The sequence below is a fragment of the Eurypyga helias genome, unplaced genomic scaffold, assembly GCF_000690775.1.
Source record: "Eurypyga helias isolate BGI_N326 unplaced genomic scaffold, ASM69077v1 scaffold720, whole genome shotgun sequence".
Classification (NCBI taxonomy): Eukaryota; Metazoa; Chordata; class Aves; order Eurypygiformes; family Eurypygidae; genus Eurypyga; species Eurypyga helias.
In genome coordinates, this window is record NW_010223551.1 from 1 (window position 1) to 18,448 (window position 18,448).

Here is an 18,448-nt window from a genome sequence, read left to right on the forward strand (position 1 = left end):
CGGGGAGAGGAAGGCGGCGGGGCCTGCCTCTGTAGCTGCCATGTCGGTAGGCCGCGCGCAGCTCCCTGCTTCTCGCGACTCGCGGGCTGCCCGCACCGGTGATCTGTTTGCTCTGCGGTGAGCTGAGGTCCTGGTCGGCACCTTTGTCAGTACGCCCGGACACCTACGGACGGAGCTTGGAGAGGGGCATCCTTGGTTGGGCACTAAAAACCGCCAGTGAAGTATTGCTGGAAGTGAAGGCAGAAGGTGTTGAAGGAAAATGGTTCAAATGGTTGAAAAAGGAGCCTGCATGCCAAATCCTGTCTGTATGAGGGGCACCCTGTGTGCATGAGCATACGCTGTGATGCTGCCAATACTTAGTATAGGCTTGGCTGCGTGTGCCCGTAGCTCGGCAGGACTAGGCAGGTTTTAAAGCTAAGCATGCATTTCTTAATTGCAGGTTCATAGTTTGCTCTTTTAGTGGTAGAGTGGCAGTTGGAAAGAAATGTTTTAAATAATGATGAAATTACTTACTTGAAAACTCTCTATGACCACATATGCCTTCAATAGACAGTGCTTTCATTGGAGGAGAAAGTGGTGGTTGCCTAAGGAAAGAAATCTTGTTACAGGGAGTTGGGCCATGTTTTGAAAGGGAGTGAATGACTGAGAGATGCAGGAGTGGAGGTGAAGTTACTCTTTCAGGCTTACCGATTCAAGATACCTAATAAAAGTTATTTCTAAATTGTTTACATTATTGATGTGTACAAAAATAAACTAACAATGACTGGATTTATTTGACATCCATAATAACTAGGAAGAATGAACTATGTAAATAGAAAAGAGGAAAAGTAGAGATAATAGTGACTAGGCCATCTTTTTTAAACACCCCCCCCAAACCCCAGGAACAGATTGATAACATCATTGTGCAAGTGTTTGCTATCAAACAACGTGCTATATGCCCTTGCTCAACTCTCATGTCCCTTTCAGAATTGCCTCATCCCGCTAACACCGCCGTGATGAACCTCCTGATAGCAAATGCTGCACTCAATTGCGTTTACAGGGTTGTGACAAATACTGAGCACCACAGGCTAGGAATGAAACATGGAGCAAGAGGATATTAAGAACGCTCCTTTCTTTATCTAGGAAGTTTGACCCACTAACTTAAAGACAGAACTGAGAAACAGAAACTTTTAACCAGTTTTGGGGCTGTATCTGACTTTAAATCGTTGTTTCATTCTCTCCTCTTTGATAGAAGCCTGTGGGCTACTTGGCTTTGCTACTTTGAAAATGAAAATGTAAATGTAAATGCCAAATATTAGGTAAGTCCACCTGGATGCTGCCTGCTGGTTTCAGAACCTAGAGTATTCAGAGCATCATTTTTACTTGCTGATATTGCTGCAGAGCAAGTATAGATTTGTGCAGCCTCAGCTGGACTCTGTTTCATCCCCAAATATCAGCAAGAGAACTGGTAACTAGGATGTAAATTCTCAAAGGTTTTGGGTGCCTTCCTCCTGGAGGAATTCAGCTGAGCTGGATACTTAAATACACTTGAAGTGCCTGGGCTTAGCTTCCAGTGGTAGGACTACTCAGAATGAGAATTGTCATTTCTCCTGCACATCACTTATATAATGTTGCTGTCCTGTCTCAGGGCCTGCAGGCCTGCAGACTTCAGAGAGGTGCATTTAAATAGTAAGACTTCCTGTGTTATTAGATAATCGTTGTTATCTTACCCTCAATATGCCATCTCTGAACTGTGAGGAGGAGTGCCAAAGGTTGGCAGTCTTAATACACATAGGAGTAGTTGCCTTTCACCTGTGAGCTCTTTAACTGACTTCCTTAATGACAGGACTGTGATGAGGCAAACAGAAGGGATCACTTCCTTTTTATTAAGACTTTTTCTTACCTTGAGTAACTCAAAACTTTGTCTTTTCTGCCTAAATTGTCCAAGCGTGAGAAATCATATTCTTAATTTTCACTACAACCGTACCCTAATTTTTGCCAGCTCTTACCATATGTCAATCCTGCCAGTACTTCAGATAATTTTGCCCTTCCTGGATTGCTCTGCAGCATCCAGGTAAGCAAGCACCACTGTGGTGTCATCCCGACAGAGCATCATCTGATTGGGTTAGGTGTGTTGGTGAGAATGGTGCAGGGGACTGCAGTCTTTGTTCTATTGGCTTATTTCAGGGCAGAAGAGAAATGTTGTTGCTTTATGAGGTTAATAGTAATGAATCTGTGACAGTTTATATATATGTCTTGTCCCCAAGGTGTTTTCTCTTTGCTATGCATTTCTGATATACTTTTATCCCAGCAGTATTCCAGGAGGGCTACATTCTCAAAAACGTACAGAATGTAGTGTACAGTAGCTAAGCAGTGAGGCTTATTTTTTCCTTATCTTGTGCTCTTCACTCATTTTTCCCTAGACAAAATAGCTTGTCTATAGTGTGGTCACTGGATGCTCAAAGGACTTCTGTGTTTGATGTGGGCTTTCAGGAGATTTTCCATCTTAATCATCAACTCAAAAGGATGTTTTTGAGCCATGTACCTTGAGCAAGAAAAATATGATTTTGGTTGTTTTGAATTTTGCAATTTGCTGTCAGACACGATTATTTGTATCGTGCTTTTGCTGTCTGGGAGTGAATTTAGATTTTGGTGTCTGCTGCATGTTTTTGTGACCCCTCTCTACCAACCTGTTATTCCACTATATCGCTTAGACTGGCCCTGTAAACTGCCTATAAGTAGATTCTTTTCTGTGCATGTTTTGAGGCAATACTGAGCTTTGAAAGAAATTGAGACGTTTGCTACGAGTGCTGCTGCAAAATAATTAACTGCGTAACTGCTCAGAACAAGATTTATTCTTAAACCCACTTTATTTGATGTAAAGTACTGATTGTTTTAGCATTGTGCTACTGTTAACAAATTCTGATGGTGGAATTTAATGCATGACTTGCAGGAACGTGCAGTCTTAATTTTATATGTGGAAGCAGTGAGCGTTATAAACTCTGTGCATTCACCAGCTGAAGAAATAAAGTAAACCTGCCAGCATTCGTTTCTTCACATTTTCCCTGGGGCAAACCTTCACGCTAGTGAAGTAGTAAGACTGAAGATAAGCATCGAGGGACTGCTGGGTTCTTCATGTTTCAGTCAGGGCAGTGTGCATGCACTTCCCCTGCCTTCCTCTTTGACCCAGTTTCCCCTTCCTTTTTTACTCAGACATCTGGCCAGCTGGTACCTGTTATTCTTTTATACGCTGTTTGCTTTTCTTTGTGAACTTGTCCAGAAGATGTTGAGGGGTGTCACCAGCTTCCGTTGTTCCCGTTCTTTTCGGTATTGAATTGCACTTTTGAAAAGCATACATGAAAAATAGGACAATGTTTTTTACATGCATGAAGGAATTGCTGTTAAATACTGAATATTTATAGGTTTCTTTGCTCTTTTTTTTTTCCTGCCTAAACACAAATTCAGTATACTTTTCAAAACTACATGGAATTATATTTTGGACAGATTGTATGATGAGCAGACTATAGTGCTGGTCAAAGATCTACAGTTCTTCGAGAACAGCCCTTTTCCAGTAAGGAGTGGGGCTGGATCGTTAGTAATGTATTGTCACCAGAATGATAAGGCAGCATGTGTTAAGTTTAGCTTGTACATGAGAATGCTCACTGCTTCCCAGGAAGCTTGACTGCTGGAGTGACAGACCAGATGGAAGACCTAATTGTTGTCTGCTCCAACAGACTGGTTTTTAGTAGTGTTCAGTGAGTTTTGGCTATTCACTATACCAACACCTACACTGCAGTCTTAAGATGTTGGGTTTTTTTCCCCAGAGGAGGAGAACTTCACTTTGTAATTAGGAATTGATATCACAAAATTGGTAAGAGCTTATGTGATTACCTCAAAATGAATTAATATAACTGAGAGAAATAACTGCACTTTTAAGGTAATTCCTTCGAATTAGACCAATAGCAGACCTTCATAATGAATTTTGTTTTGCTTCAGAATCTTTACACAAGTATGTGGTGTACTTTTACAGAAGAGTTATTACTCAGATTGGCAACTGTAACATATATTTCATCTCAGCTGACAGCTAATAATTCATCCGAAAATAGAAACTACAACTTTGTCCTACAATTACCTATTCTAGTAAGGTTAAAGCATGTCAGCCAAGTGTTTGGGACTTAAGTTTTTCTAATGCTTTCCGGTGCTGGGCTTTCTTTGGGTGTGATCTGGTATCTTAGTCTTGGTCTTTACCTTGGTTTTGTGTCTGACTAACAAAGTTAAGAGGGTTGGATTTTTTTTTCTTCACATTTTTTAATCAATAAAACACTTCTCTCAGAACAATACATACCCTTGCTGGAGTTACATCCCTGTTAAATATTCCCTGGAATAGCTGTGCTGTAAAAAGCAGATTTATACTAGGTCCATCTGTGGTGGGAATAGGAATTTTGGGGGTGGGGGTACTTTAGCTGGACAAGTAAAGAAATACAGTTTTTCTTTATTGTTAGGAGTTGCTGATTCTGGTAGCCCTGGTGCAGGTGAAGCTCCCATAGCTCAGCATCGCCAGGTCCCGTTGGTGGCAGGGCTGATGGTGTATTCCCAGTATGCATGTACACAAGTGGTATCTCTGCCTTGCGGTCCTCCATCGGAGAAGACTCTGTGAAATCACTTAGCATTTTAATTAAAAAGGGCAGGACCTGTCCCTTAATTGCCTTTTCACCTCTGCGAGGAGTCCCTGGAGGCGTTTGTTGGGAGGGGGAGCGTCTGTATCCACAGTTGGTAGATAAATTATTGACAGTGCTGAGAAGTGAAATGCTTTTCCTGGCACTGCTCAGAGGCACTGCATTCATCTCGAGGCAGATGAGGCTAGAAGTAGTGGAGAGGAAAATCACATCAGTCAAGGATAAATCTTTAATGTTATCAATCATGTGTTACTTTGGAAATAGAGTGGCCTGAAAGGCCTGGTATTCCTCAAAAGTGGTCTGTCTGCTATTCATCAGCCAGAGCGGAGTTTTCGGTATAGTTTTATTACAGAAAGGTGCAAAATGATCATTGCATTGCTTGAAATAGGCATCTACAGCAACAAGTGTGACAGGCGAAGCATGATACAAAATACCCTAGGCTCAGTCTCCAGTTGGTTCAGTTGTTCATCTGAATTTCACTAGCCTAGTAAACTTCCTAGGAAATTAAGCTGGTCCAGTGTGCGGCATCCTGCTAGGTGGCTACCATCCTGCTAGGTGGTTACCACCAGCGGTGGCTGGTGTGCTAACGTGCCAGGTAAACTTCCTAGGAGATTAAGCTGGTCCAGTGTGCGGCGTCCTGCTAGGTACTCTGCGGTGGCTGGTGTGCTAACGTGCCACGCTCAGTGCCCAGCCACGGAAATAGGGAAGACTTAATGAGCCCACAGACTGTCAGGGAGTGGATGAGCGATGTCGGTTTGGTTTCCTAGTTGCCATTTGTGAAGGCACATTTCCACGCAGGATGCAGGCTTAGGTAGTTACCAAGCACCCCACTTTTTTGAGCCTTGCATTGCAAAGCCCTGTGTTCAAGGGGGTTTGGTTTCCTAGTTGCCGTTTGTGAAGGCACATTTCCATGCAGGATGCAGGCTTAGGTAGTTACGAAGCACCCCACTATTTTGAGCCCTGCATTGCAAAGCCCTGTGTTCAAGGGTCATTAACAATTAGCATTCCACTTTCTTATCACAGCAGGGCATGCTGTTCATGTACTGGGCTTTACATACTGACCAAGATAAATTCAAGTGTCATTAAATTCAAGGAAAAGAAGAGACTGATATGGAGACTTCCAAGGCTTTTTCAAAGAAACCAGCACTGCCCGGTGAAGAGTGTACAGATGTTTGAGCCCTGTGCCTCTGTTTGGCCAAGAGCTGAGGCAACACAGCACTTTTTAGGCCCTATGATGAGACACTAGAGGAATGTAGAGTTACCATTCTCAAATATTTTTTCACTGTGAGGGTGGCAGTGCCCTGGCACAGGTTCCTGGAGGGGTTGTGGATTCTTCATCCTTAGAGATACTCAGAAGCTGTATGGACATGGTCCTGGGCAACCAGCTGTAGGTGGCTCTGCTTGAGCAGGAGGGTTGGACCAGCTGACCTTCAGCAGCCCCTTCCAGCCTCAGCCACTCTGATTCTGTGAAGAACCTCACTCCATAGCTTGTCTGGATGGTTCAACTCCTTATCCTTCCAAAATGGATGCACCAATTTATACATGGGATTCTTCCTGTTTGCCCACAGATCTCATTGCTGCCATCATGTCAAGTGATACGCTTTCTTTCAGGATTGCCTGTAAAAGGATGACTTGAGGACTTGATTTTGGAAAACAAAAAGCCTCAAGCAGTAGCATTAGGCCTCATCAACAACAGAGCCTGTGCCCAGAGAAGCTGTGGATGCCCCATCCCTGGAAGTGTTCAAGGCCAGGCTGGATGAGGCTTGGAGCAACCTGGTCTAGTGGAAGGTGTCCCTGCCCATGGCAGGGGGGTTGGAACTAGATGGTCTATAAGGTCCCTTCCAACCCAAACCATTCTGTGATTCTATGATCAGCTGAGTGCTGGGGCTTTTCCCTATAGGATTCCTGATTTTGCCAGCTTTGAACTTTTTATATTGACACGAATTCAGTGTTTGTCTCAAGTCTCACTTTGGAGAGCAGAGTGGTAAAATGGTCATGGTCCTCTTTTCCTGTGTTGCCTGTGGTTAGCAGTTGTTTGTGCTGTGGTGTAATGGGCTGCAGGGGCTGGGCCCCCAGCTCTCGAGCTCGGTGAGGAAGGAGCCGTACTGATCTTGACTGGGTGGGAGGCTGTGTGTTGTTTTTGCAGCATGTTATTCCTGGATGCCAGTCATGCCCAGCCGACCATTCTAAGTTCCTTCAGAAAAGAAGCAGCTTCCTGTTCTTTCAGAAATGAAATAAGAAATGTAGTTGTTAAAAAAAAAAAAAAAAGCGACCATCCTAAGTTCCTCCAGAAAAGAAGCAGCTTCTTTCAGAAATGAAATAAAAAATGTAGTTGTTAAAAAAAAAAATAAATAATAACTTGTCAAGCTCTGGGGATAGGCCTGATGTGCAAAAAAAATGAAACCAAGATTTTTAAAAGTCATGGCTAACAGGTAAAAAAGGCATGGAAAAACTGTATGAAGCAGCTACTTGATATTTTTAAGGAGCAGAGGGAGAGAGGAGAACAGAGCATACAGGAAGGGAAGATTGCATCAAGAGAAGATGTAAAAGAACATCATTTTTTTTCCTATAAAACTCTTGGATCTGAACAATTCAGATCTACGTTTCTAGTGTTGCTTTGCTGTATGAGCAACTGCTTTTGTTGTTTCAAATAGATTGGTGAAAGAGACATCAGAGAGGTGACTGCTGCTGTTCACAAGCTAGGCAGTAGGACGCGGGGCTCGTGCATGCGTGACGTACGTGGTCCTTGTTACAGGAAAGAAAGATTGCAGCACTAGTCTGCAGCAGTTTACTTCCAAGTGTAAGATAAAATTCAGTTTAATCTCTTAGGAAATATGTTTATTTGATTCCTAACTGGTTTCCATTTGTTTGTTTGTTTTCCCCCCCTGTAGCTCGCACCTTCACTTCCATTACAAGAAGATTTTGTTTACCACTGGAAAGCAATCACCCATTACTACATAGAGACATCAGGTAAAAGAAAACATTCTGGTTTTGTCTCTTTATTGTAAAAACTAGAATTGGAATTCCCAATTTCAGTAAAAAGTAAAGATTAAGAAATGCTAAAATGAATTAAGTCTTTTATCAAAATACCAACAATAATAAGTAATTAAAAATACTGTGTGCCTCCACTGATCCCTTAAAATGTAGGCATGAAAAATTATCAGGGAAAGGTCTTTCCTGTGTATAGTGTAGAGAATTCCATCTTTTCTCATCTCACCCAATTTCTGTCTTCACATGTTCTGTTTAATCTGCATGGACACCTGCAGGAATGTAGTCCCTGATGTTAACCTTTTCATTGTTTTGCATCAGGAACTTTCTTTTTCTTTCCAAGATTTTAACAGAAGCAATTTTATGGTCATAGATTTTACCAGACATACCTGAATTCTGTGTGCTCAGTATTAGGTATTTTTTCTGTAGTGTCTTGTCTCCATGAAAGGTATTTTGCTAAACGTAGCTCTGAAAAGTGGATTTGTGAGCAGATTTAGAATACGTTTTGTTAAAACTTATCCAGACCTTATTCTGCTCTTCTGAACAATGGGTATTCTGATGAAATATGGCTGTAGTTGCTTTTTCTTAAAATTTTTCCCTTGTTTCCTGCAACAGTTATGCAATATGTAAATTTTTAATTTTTGGTTTTAGTTATTAAGCTATTAAGTTTTAAAAGTGAATGTTGCCATGCTTTCCTCAAATTTATTGGTTCTGTATTTCTGCTGGAGTAGCTATTCAGTCTGTGTTTGTGCCTGGGACTGGTGATGTTGTTTATATCAATATTCACTCTTACAAGTTGAAACTTGACCCTTGGATCTGAATACCCATCTTTTGGAACGCTATGTGATGTTTCCTAAGGGAGAAATGACAGGGTGGCAGGGGAAAACTGATACCTGTGATTACGTGGTGCAGAATAAAAGCTGACCTCTCTCCCACGCTTTCCAAAGTGTTGCGGAAAACAAGTTTCCACTCCGTGGATATATTTCTGTCCTCTGCAGTGGGAGCAGAATTACGCCTAGGAAACTCAAGCAAAACACTCTGGGCTAACCTGGAGGTTGTGGCAGAGAGCAGAATCACTCTGATCTGGCAGTTTCCCTTTGTGATCTTCTTGCCATGTGCATGCAAGTGACAGTTATTTTTGGACTGTTGCATAAGAAGTAGCAGTCATTTCCCTCGTGGCTATTTGTTGAAGTAGAATTTAGCTGAAAAAAATAAAAAGGAAAGTGTCCATGTGTGGACATGCTCTACATGTTAATGCCAGCTCACAGTGCCAGTGGCACACATCCACAGCGGTTTCATGGCTTTGCTGTAGTGAATTCAGAGCCCTACCCTTTCCTTCATCAAGTCTGACAGAATGCCATCTTAGTGCAGGAAGTATAAAAGACAAATAGCATAGAGTTAGGCTTTTCTTTGTTATCACTAGAAAAACTGTTTAATTAGTTATCTAGTTTGTAAAGGAATTGATGAGCTGCAAATTCAGCTGATCGCAGAGGCTGTTCATAGATTTCAGAATACTGCGTGAAGAGCCAAAGAGGAAGTTATCCAGACAGGGTGGATGCTAACCAGAAGATTGAGGGTTGAATATTTCTCTCCCTACACTTGGTTTCTTGCTGTAAAAATTTCCTTTTTGCCTGTGTAATTAATGCGTGTTTTGAAATCTGACGTCCCACGTCTTCCCCATTGCAAGGGTAGATATCTGCCTAATGCAGACTCCAGTTTACGTTTCCAGGTGCGGTTCTGAAAATTCTATTTAAGACATGTTAAAAAACTCTTTAATTAAGTGGTCATGTTTTTAAACCTTAAATTTGGAACTTAAGCAAATTGAGGACAGTATTTTGATCCATCTTAATTGCACACATCTCTTCTATTTAGATGACAAAGCTCCTGTGACTGATACCAACATTCCTTCTCACCTGGAACAGATGTTGGATATTCTAGTTCAAGAAGAAAATGAGAGGGAATCGGGAGAAACAGGACCCTGTATGGAATATTTGCTACATCACAAGATTTTGGAGACGCTCTACACACTCGGAAAAGCTGATGTATGTACTTGTCAGCAGAGCATCTTTTGTGAGAGCTCCTAATTTTAACAGGCACTGAAGTTCTACAGTAGGTGGTAGTGTGGGACACTGAACTCCAGCAAATAGCTCTTTGCTTATGTTAGCGACGTATTACAAATAGCGCTCTTTTACAAGTGCGATCAAAGTGGGACCACCAGTGAGATGCTGACTAAGGCAGAACCCTGAGATTTGTTACTCACCACTCTGACAATATTGACTGAAGCTAGAAGTCGGAGAAATATTTTTGTTCAGTGTAGAATTTTTCTGGCTTCTACAAGACAGTCTTATCCCTCTGTGTCCTTCGTTAAGTGTTGGGAGATTCTTGGGTGAAAAGTGGTGCATTAAATACAATTTTTGTTTAATGTGACGAGTTACTGCTCAGACCTCTGTGTCAAGAAAGCATGAATTCAGGCTGATCCCCGGAGAGCTTTCACATCTGAGTTTTTGGTATGAATGCAGCCCTGAGCAATGTTCTCTAGTCCTTCTCTTGTCTGCTTTGCGGCACTTGTGAAATTAGCTTCACGGTTCATTCCTGTTGTTATCTTTCTTGGCAGACTTAGAAGCTGAAATGTATGGGGTTAGATGGATCATGGCATGAATTAACTTGGCAGCTGTTGTGCTAGAAGTTTATGTATCACGATGAAGATGTACGTGGGAAAACGTGGTGTATCCTGGTCGAAGGATAAATGGAGCTCTCCATGGTTTCATTCTCAGTCAGCCTTTTACACCTTGTACCAATGTAGGGTACTCGCTGTCTGAGCCCGGGATGTTCCTTGCTCTGGCAGGATAGGCTCCACAATTCCTGTTACTATGCCAGCTGTCCTCCGATCAGGACAAGGTACCTGATGTGTGGAAAATACTTGCTCAGAAATACAGCTCGTTCAGTAATCTGTAAACTTTGTCAAGAAACCGAGCTGAAATGGTGACATATGTGAAGTGGGTAATTAGTAGTATGTTGCTAAGAGTTGAGAGAAGTCATTTTGCACTCACGCAAATATGCCTGTACAAGCAATTCTTGTACAGCCTGTCTTTATGCTTTGCCACTTGTGAGTTGGTACGTCTGAGGTAAACACACAGTTCAGTGCTCGCAAGATGTTGCAGAGATCTGTTGCAGAAAGAGAATTACCCTTGCACAGCACTGGGGCTTACTGCACTGTTGTAGGTGCACCCTGACGGTGCACATTTTGCCATTCTTTTCAACGGGTTGCTTGACATCTCCTCAGTGATAATTAGGAATTAATAACGTGGGGATAATGAACTTGGAAGGAGAACCAGGCTAGGGAGTTATCGTTTCTGTCTGTGCCACCCCTGCTCCATTCGCCTGTGCAGTGAACCAGATGAGGGAAGTGATGTGGGTTAAAATTTACCTGTGGAGTAACAGCATTTATTCACGTGGTAGAACGCATTAGAGTCAGGGGATTTAGCTGGAAACAAAGGTCCGTAAAGGACCACGAGCCATCAGATCACATGGAGATAGGAAAGTACTTTCATGTGACATGTTGCATGAGGGACAGTAGAACCAGGGTCTGGATGTTCCACAGATATTTGTGTTTTGTATTCTGCTGAATCTCAAGGAAAACAACAGCTTCCTCCTGTCCTGGAACATCTGCGCATCTATAAACGCTTCATTAGCCTAAGGTAGACATTAAGATGTTTATAATTTATCATCTTATATTTGCGTGTATTGATTCACTGAATTGCTGGATTTGGTGGCACGGTACCAGAAAAGACAGCTGATCAGTGGCCAATTAGTTCAGAGTTAATTTCTCCTTGTCACTGTATTGATAGGGAATATTTTCTGGATAGATTGGTAGAAGTCTGTGGTAGAACAATTAACTAAAAGTATGAATAATTTGAAAACCAGTAATGAGATACAACATTTTTTGTTCAACTCTGTTAATATTGTAAAAGTAATGGGTTAACAGATTATGATTTAAAAAAAAAAATCTCCTTTTGGATAAATTATTGCTGTTTAATTAGCCATTTTGAGTGACAAATTTGCATCTGTGTTTCTCTCCGCATTTGTTATATTTTTGTCATTGTTCATCTGTTTTGGTTTCAGTGTCCTCCAGGAATGAAACAGCAAGTTTTGGCTTTTTATACAAAACTTCTTGGAAGAATAAGGCAACCTCTTCTTCCCCACATAAATGTGCACAGGCCGGTGCAGGTACTGTTCAGATTTTCAGGATGCTGTATGTTTGCATGACAAGTTTCTCTCATTCTGCTGTAGCTAATGGTGTTTAATTCTCCCGTTGCCAAGGGGGTTAAAGAAACTGCTCGAGTACACATCAGTTTTAATGTATTGATTAGAGCCCTGAGCTGCTGCTGCGATGCGAGTCATAAGTAATAAAGAAATCTTGTTCATAGCAAGCTAAAGCTAGGGCAACTGCTCAAGTCAATAACCTTACATCACTGCGGTGTGTATAGAGAAAAAGGAGTCAGTCCATCATCCCTAGAAAAAGCTGTAACTTGCTCTCTGTCTTAACTGCTCACTTTTCTTTACGTGACAGAAATTAATCAGGCTGTGCGGTGAAGTTCTGGCAACGCCAACAGAAAACGAAGAAATTCAGTTTCTCTGTATAGTATGTGCAAAGCTGAAACAGGATCCATACCTGGTCAACTTCTTCCTTGAGGTAAGTCAAATAAAACTTTTCCAGGTGTATTTATGGTGTCACAGACGGGCTCTAATAGAGAAGTGGAGGTATCACATCATGCTTCGTAGCTTAGTTTTCATTCCCTCTGGCATTTTTTTTCCTGTGATATTAGAAGTTTTTGGCTTTTTTTTTCTCCTTCCAGAGACTTGATGCATCTGATTATTTTTACTAGAATTTGATCCAGGGCTCACAAATCTACTTGCCTGGAGTCCTTGTCCTCTGTAGCGGAAGTGCCTGCAGAGGAGGGGTGTGACACCAGTATGAATGCTGCGTGAGGGAGACCTGGGGTTTCTTGTGTTGTTTTGTCTTCAGCCCTGTAAGGACCGAGGGACAGATTGCATGGGGCATTGAAACCTTGCAAGTTGCTAAGTGTTCTGCAGGATCGGGCCCTTATTTGGTAGTGGCCCTAGCTGCAGTGCCAGCTGACAATCTACAATATGACATTATTTTCTATCTGTAAGAAAGCCAAATATCTTTACTCCCTCTTCGAACTTAGCATGTGGCGTTGATGAAATCGGAGTGGGAGGAGAAAGACTGACTTTCTGTTCCCATTTAGAAGGAGCGTATGAAGTGTAAGTTCTGAGAGTCCATTTAGAAATGCCTCCTGCTCCCACTTGGCTGTTTCCTGTGGAGACACAGTGTCTATGAAGCATATGATACAAAGGTGAAAAGCTGTAGATACAGTGTCCTGCTGGAATATTATACAAGCTTTCCTCAAACGAGGTCTGTAACCTGCAAAGACACATTATTTTCCATGGAGTATATAAATATCACTTGTAAGTCAGTAGTGAAGAACCCATGGTGAGTTATTTTTCCCTTAGGGAAATACCACCCTGATTGCCATTGTATCCTCTGTAGTTGTACAAGCAGTAGAAGTGGTGTAAGGATTGACAAGTTAGTGCGTGCTGTAGAGTTCAGGCAAGTTGAAGAACGTTACCTGTAGCTCCTGTTTCCTTCACAGCGTTATTCTAGGTGTCGTAGCCTCAGGCATCACAGCTTCTAAGTGTTTCCAGATCAGGTATTTGGGGTGCAGAATTGTCCTGTGTTAGAACAGAATATTCTGGTTGTTCACATCTGTGCCTCTTAGAGGTGCTGTTGTGACTTTATAGCTTTTTCTGACCTTCAGATGCATGAAAAGGTAAATTTATAGAATTCTGTGTGGCATTTCTCTCTCAAATCTCCAGCACTTACAGACTGAAATACAGATACATCTCTCCAAAGCCATCTGTAGCTGTTAGTTTTGCTTCCTTTTTTGGCTTTTCCTGATCAATTTCGACAGTATTTTATGAATGGGTATGTGCAAACTCAGGATTTTCTTTGTATGATTCCGTGTTAAATAGTTTGTTGATAGAATGCTGTTTATATTTTAGTAAAATCCCCCCCCTATATTGCTTAACCGATAAGGCGACGTGGCATAACGATCTCTTGGGCAAGTTATTTTTGTTGTGGAAATAAGAACTGGAAGAACTGCATTCTACTTTTTTAAACCTTTAAGATCCATATACTAATTTTATTTTGGCTTTAATTTATTCTTTTCTTTAAACTGAGTTTTCCTTGCTCTTGTGTAGGGAGAAAGAACATACATAGGAGTGTTAGACTTGTCACCTCTGTCTCAGTCATTATTTTATGCTGAACTTGCTACCTCAGGTTTTCCTTATTTGTTTATTCCTTACTTGCCCCATCTCATCCCATCCCATCGTATGTGAGATACTCCTTGCGACTGACTGTTCCATGCAAAGGGACACTTGATCCTCTGCTTCAGTTTCTGCTCTTGAGACCTTAGACAGGTTCTAATATAGTGTCCTTTAAAAAGCTGTACTCATAAAATGAGCAGTAGTTCCACTCTTTGCTTCTACAGCTTACCAGCTTTATATTTCTCACCATCAATTGAGTAGAGGTTCTCACTAGCTGTGATATCACTTGATTTTTGCACAGAAATCTTCCTAAATCTGTCTGAACTTAGACACGGCATCATCCACCACAGATTTTGAAACTCTGATAGTTACATATCACAAAAATATAAAATTGGATTTTTTTTCTGTTTGCTCTCTGTTGTTGCTGCAGTCACTTAGAGGAGTACCAGAAAGCACTGAATCTGTGTTTTATGTAACCTTTTCTATTAGGTCATTCAGGATCCTGTTTTGCACCCTTACAGGAGGCAGGTGAGCAGCTAAGCTGCAGAATTGCATGATTAGGCAATAGGAAGCTTAAATACACGCAAGAACTCTGCCTTTGTGTTGTTCAGTGTACAGACTGCATTGTGTCGCCTGCCAGTGTAAGAGTAAAAGCTCTGGGCAAGTGTCTAGGGGCCTACAAGGACACTGGGAGGGGACTTTTTACAAGGGCCTGTAGTGACAGGACAAGGGGGAACGGGTTTAAATTGAAACTGGGGAGGTTTAGATTAGATATCAGGAAGAAATTCTTCACAGAGAGGCTGGTGAGGCACTGGGACAGGTTGCCCAGAGAAGCTGTGGATGCCCCATCCCTGGAAGTGTCCAAGGCCAGGCTGGATGAGGCTTGGTGCAACCTGGTCTAGTGGAAGGTGTCCCTGCCCATGGCAGGGGGGTTGGAACTAGATGGTCTTTAAGGTCCCTTCCAACCCAAACCAGTCTGTGATTCTGTGATTTATGCATTTATAGGCCTTCTCATTGATGCCTTAGCTAAACAAACTATGGCTTTTGAAATAGCAGAAGAGTCCAGACATGAGGTAATAGGCTGCTGTAAGATAGAGGAAGTATTTTGCAATATATTATCCAAATTTAAAAAAAAAAGTAGCTCTTCTCTTCAGCAGCCTTGCCTGCGACTTGAATCGTGCCAGCAACAGTGCATAATCCAGGACTGAAATGCAATTCCAGTCCCTAGTTCTGCTTTACGTGCCAGGCACATTGTTGGGATTCAGTTATTCCCATGTATTGATAAAATATATGGGAGGATTGTGGAGGACTTTAGAAGATTTAGGGGTAGACAGACACATTTTGGTTGCTTTGCAGCCTTACGCATTTCACACTGAAAAAAAAAAACCCAAACCAACCATATGTTGAAGGAGTCATTTTTCTGCTGTAGTAAAAAAACGCCCTTATTTTATAGCATGCAGTGTGCTGCTTTTGCCACTGGGCTGCCTCTCCAGGGAGTTGGTCATACGAGTGTATCGCAACACGCGGTACAGATTCTCCCCGGAGAATGCACACCAGTCAAGCGAGCGCTCGCAGCAGTTCTCTAGTTTGCTGCCTGGGACTGTGATGTAGTTAGTCCCTGCTGGTCTGCACGTACTAAACACCATTAACCCCAAATGGTTACTGGTTTAAATTATTAATGCTTGAGATCATGTTTGTAATAATTTTGGTGTTATCTGAGAGGAGGGAAACCGTTTGGATTTATAATCTCACTACTGTACTCACTTGAAAAAATGTCTTGTGCTAGAGTCTGATTTATGGTTCTAATAAAGTATTATTCACCTGCGCTTATGCCAGAGGAACACTGAATTCCTGCCTTGCTGTGAGTTTCTTCCTGGTGTCACAGAGCACAGATTTAAATGTCTTTTTATGTGCTGGAGACAGATTTACGGGAAGACAGATGGGTTGCTTTCTTTCAGACTAAGTGGAGATACTTTGTAGCTTCCGAGAAGGTTCTCTGTGATCTGTTACAGTGCCAACTTCAGGTACCTTCTGCCCGTTCTATCTACTCAACTTCTTCTTCGTGAGAAACACAACTTGGCAGTACTCCGCTGTCATAAAAGACATTATTTTCCCTTTCCTGTTGAAGATAAAATCTCAAGTTTAGAGTGAGTTTAACTGTGTGACTCCAACTGGAAATAGGTTTTCAGCTATCAGATGAATCTGAGGCCTTGACCTAGAAGGGGATGGTTTGGGGTATGCTTAACGGTGCGCTCCTAAGGTGAATGAAAAGCTTCTGTCGAAAAGCGGGCGAATCGAGCAAATATGTGCCTTCAGTGGTGGAGAAAAGAAGATGCCATCTATTTGTAAATGGCATGTTCAGCCTTGAAGCAAAATGGTACAGGACTTAAGAGAAATTTCAGATGACTAAAAAACGTCCCAGGTTTAAAAAACCCCCATGCTCTGGCAATCCCTTACATTCTGCGTGGTTACTATATCCAGCCTTGCAGAAAACTACTTCAGATGCCACCAAAAAATTGGTTTCTAGTAAATTTCTGCTTGAGGACGAACAGTAATTCCAACAAAATGCTTTGCAGAGTAAGTTAAAAGCGATGGCTTCCAAAGGATCGGCGGGCGTACTCCCAGAGGACGTGCTAAAAGGCCGAGACGCTTCCGCAGCAGACACGGAACAGCCCGTTCAGCCTGAAGAGATTCCTGGTGCTGCTGGGCCCGAGCAAATGGAGAAGGAAGATGACCTCCCGCAGCAGGCGGAGGACCTCTCTTTCAGTCTGGACGAACTGAATGTCACGTCATCGCCCGAGTCCTCTGCTCTTTGTCCAAATCAAGACTATAATTTAGTGAATTCCCTACTAAACCTCACTAAAAGTCCCGTGAGTTGGTTTTGGGTTTTTTTTGTTCTGTTCGATGCAGTAAAGTGAAATGGTTTGGATGCTGTGTGAAGTGGGCAGGGGGAGTGAATATACATGTACATACACACTGTATTTTAACTAAAACAGTGAAACAAGGGTTGTTTGGCAGGCAGTTTTTGTAAATTGGCAATTTTCTTTGCCACGTCAGATGAAAGCTAAAATATTATTTTAAATATTGAGTGTGTTGATGGTATTGCAGGGGGTTTTTTGAGCAATTTCTGTAGGTTGCTGCATGATTAACAGACAAGCTATATAGGGTAATCATTAGGTTAAATATACTACCAGAGAGTATTTTAAAAACTACTTTCCCTTGTACTTACTTAACCAAACCCACGTTTTTGTGAGGCCACTGGACTATCTCTAAGGGTTTGACTTCTAAAAGCAACTGCTGTGTGTGTTACCCAGCTCCATCCTCCAATTCCTACTCAGATTCTTTCAGAAAACTTCGAGGAGGATTGGGTAAGCCTGTAAGTGCTACAGCAGTGTGGAGAGCAGAAAACCCAGTCTACCATGGTACCTTGTTAGCGTTAGGTGAACGTTTACGTTGCCTGATACCTTGGCCATAAGCTGACCTGCAGCACTAGTTCTGTCGTCCTGAAGGTTGCAGTTGCATTCTTAGTGTTTGACATGGATTTGGGAGAGATTCTTTATTTTGTACCATCCAAATTCAGTAGAAATTAATTGTAATCACTGGAAAGGCAAGAAAAATAAATTCATTCGCTCATGGTGGGGGGAATGGAGAGGTTTCATTTGGGAGATGTTTGCTGCTTGATTTCAAGTGAGCTTCATTCACCCTCTGATTAATTCTTCCATGCCCTTCTGCCAGGACGGCCGGATAGCAGTGAAGGCCTGTGAAGGCCTCATGCTTTTGGTGAGTTTGCCAGAACCAGCAGCTGCCAAGTGCCTGACTGAAAGCACTTGTTTATGTGAATTGTTGACAGACAGGCTGGCCACCCTCTACAAAGCCCTGCCTCAGTCACTGGATCCCTTAGACATTGAAACAGTGGAGGCAATTAACTGGGGGTAAGAATTTTATTTTTGTATTTAATACCCAAGGTGACTTTACACCCCTCCCTGAAACTGATCTTCTGTAGGTAGCTAAGATGTATGAAGTCCTCACGCTCCCCCGCTGAAGTCTGGAGAGCAGGGCTGGGATCCCAGCTGCAGCTCAGCGGTGCGCCTTGGGGCATCCCGTGTGCACGTGGCTTCTGACGCGGGGCCGGGTTTGCTGCCACTCCCTTGCAGAGACTCCTCAGGGGGCAGGTTTTTCCACTGAATGATGCTAGCCGTTTGTGGGGGCGTAGCTGCAGTGTCAGGTACAAATTACTTTCTTGCTCGGACGTTGAGGGTTTAGGAGACATGAATTTTTCCCTGTGCAGGGTGAACACTAAGCTGCTGGCAGGAAGGGTGTCTTCAGTAACAGGCTGTTGTTGCAGAATTTTTGCAGTAAGAAAGAAGAAGGAAGGAGTTGCTGCACAACTCAAGAGCATGAAGCAAAAGCTGGATGCCTGTTAGCCTGACTGCTTGCGAGTTAGATGAGCAAAACAT

General features: G+C 42.3%; 1 protein-coding gene across 1 annotated transcript in view; it reads left to right on the forward strand.

Moving 5' to 3' along the window:
- Positions 1–40: 40 nt before the first annotated feature.
- FAM160B1 (family with sequence similarity 160, member B1) overlaps positions 41–18,448 on the forward strand; it is a 31,430-nt gene continuing 13,022 nt past the window's right edge. The window contains exons 1-8 of the mRNA XM_010152257.1: positions 41–117; positions 3,484–3,550; positions 7,547–7,625; positions 9,516–9,685; positions 11,766–11,870; positions 12,214–12,336; positions 16,568–16,861; positions 17,727–17,923. Of these exons, the coding sequence (XP_010150559.1) occupies positions 41–117; positions 3,484–3,550; positions 7,547–7,625; positions 9,516–9,685; positions 11,766–11,870; positions 12,214–12,336; positions 16,568–16,861; positions 17,727–17,923 (1,112 nt within the window). The remainder of the gene's footprint in view (positions 118–3,483; positions 3,551–7,546; positions 7,626–9,515; positions 9,686–11,765; positions 11,871–12,213; positions 12,337–16,567; positions 16,862–17,726; positions 17,924–18,448) is intronic.